General features: G+C 37.2%; 1 protein-coding gene across 1 annotated transcript; it reads right to left on the bottom strand.

The window, feature by feature from the left end:
- Positions 1-1,129: 1,129 nt before the first annotated feature.
- On the bottom strand, positions 1,130-1,611 carry LOC126510716 (translation machinery-associated protein 7). The gene has a single exon (XM_050157398.1). The coding sequence runs from the start codon at positions 1,575-1,577 to the stop codon at positions 1,383-1,385; it is 195 nt and encodes a 64-aa protein (XP_050013355.1). The 5' UTR covers positions 1,578-1,611; the 3' UTR covers positions 1,130-1,382.
- Positions 1,612-1,855: the final 244 nt, after the last annotated feature.

Below are 1,855 nucleotides of genomic sequence, written 5' to 3'. Positions count from 1 at the left end.
CACTTCATCTAAATGGTCTCTAACTCAGACACGAGTATCATTTAATGTGTGATCCATCCTCAGGAAAAACTGCTTCCAACCTGAAATCTTGTGAACTATATTATGTGTGTATTTCCAATTTCCAATGGTGAGTCAGACATAGGATGGATATTCCAAGAGAAGAATAGATAAAAAGAGGATAAAATCCAGAACCCTCATTCCACTTCCATGTCTCCAGATGCTCCAGTATGTAGGTGCCACATTTTGAACACAGGGGAACAGAATCTCAATGTGTCAGCTATGGTTGGAGTAGTCCACTCCACAGTTAGGAATCATGTTTGTAGTCTCCAAGAATCTTGAATATTAATGACTCTGCTCATTTCTGTAGAAATCACCTTAGTTCAGAGTCCCAGTAGCCCTGCTTTTGTGGCAGTGTTTGTCTGGGTCCCACAGTTTTTCTTGGTGTTTCCTTAGTGCATGGATAAGCCACACATTTTTTTTACAAGACATTAGAACACAACACTATGATATGCCTAAGTCCCATGCAGAACAGCTTTGTATCATACAACATAAGATGGTGATGGTAGGAGATACTAGTGCTCTCTAGGTAATAATAGATTTTTTTGAAAACATTTAGCTTTCAAGTCCTTGCTGGCAACACCTGTGAGGATTGAGGCAGCCTTGATAATTTTTAAAATTTATTTCCTCTCCTTAGACATGAGGTTCTCAATCTTCTTAACGATGTTAACATTTAATGCAGTTTCTCATGTTGTGGTGACCTCTATCATATAATTAATTTATTGCTACTTCATAACTATAATTTTGTGACTGTTATGAATCATAATGTATATATGTAATATGGAGGATATCTGATATGTGAGTCTGTGAATAGGTCATTCGACCCCAAAAGGGTCGCAACTCACAAGTTGAGAACTTCTGCGTTAGATAATAATTATATAATAGTTTTAATTCAGATGGCTCACTAATTTTTTTTTTTTTTTTTTGCCTTTGAATGAGCTGGTTTAATTCAAAGTGATACAGAATTCAGAGTACAACAAGACAAAACAGCAGGCTCTGGCAGGATTCCAGACCGGGTTCACTTTCAATTCACAGCTGAGGTAGGGACTGCTGAACACTAAAGACAATAAGCCATTGTATTATTTATTTTATTATTATTATTTTTTTTTTTACAAAAGTTTATTACAATGTACAACAGGCTCCAGGATAACACTTCATTTTAACTATAGGTGGCAATGATGTTATAGTAGGGGATCCAGATGTTTAACAGGCTCCAGGATAACATTTCATTCTAGCTGTAGATGGCAAAGATGTTATGGCAGGGAATCCAGATGTTTAAATAGGAATGGAAGAGGGTCACCATCATCTCAGATATGAGGAACAGCTTACTTTTTGCCAGATTTCTTAATTCCACCTGTGGCCAGGGGTCCCTTCCCCGCGGCCTTGGCTTTTAGCTCCTCGAGTTTCTTCTGCTCCTCGTTTTGTTTCTGCTTGAAAGCCTTATCTTCCTCGTCCATTTCCTTGGCCTGCTTCTTGGGCTGTTTCAGGGGCTTCTTTTTGCCACCTTCCCGGCCCGACATGGCGCCTCCAGACACCCCCTTCTCCAGACCCTGATCCTAACCTCACTAATCTTTATATTGGCATGATATATGATTACTAGCTTCCATTGCTTTGATCAATTCATATAAATTCATATTCATGTCTTAATCAATTTAGTCAACTAATTAGAATTTTTCTCAAATAACAACTCTTATTTTCCAATAAAGATAAGGTGAAACTTTCTAAAATGAAAAGTTCTGCTCTCTTTTTTTTATTAACAAATGTCCTTAAATTATTACTTTCTTCTATTTTTCTAAAA

This window comes from Alexandromys fortis, unplaced genomic scaffold, assembly GCF_014885135.2.
Source record: "Alexandromys fortis isolate MF-2015 unplaced genomic scaffold, M_Fortis_MF-2015_v1.1 scaffold_64, whole genome shotgun sequence".
Classification (NCBI taxonomy): domain Eukaryota; kingdom Metazoa; phylum Chordata; class Mammalia; order Rodentia; family Cricetidae; genus Alexandromys; species Alexandromys fortis.
Note: the sequence above shows the minus strand (reverse complement) of the source record. Positions and strands in the feature narration are given on the sequence as shown.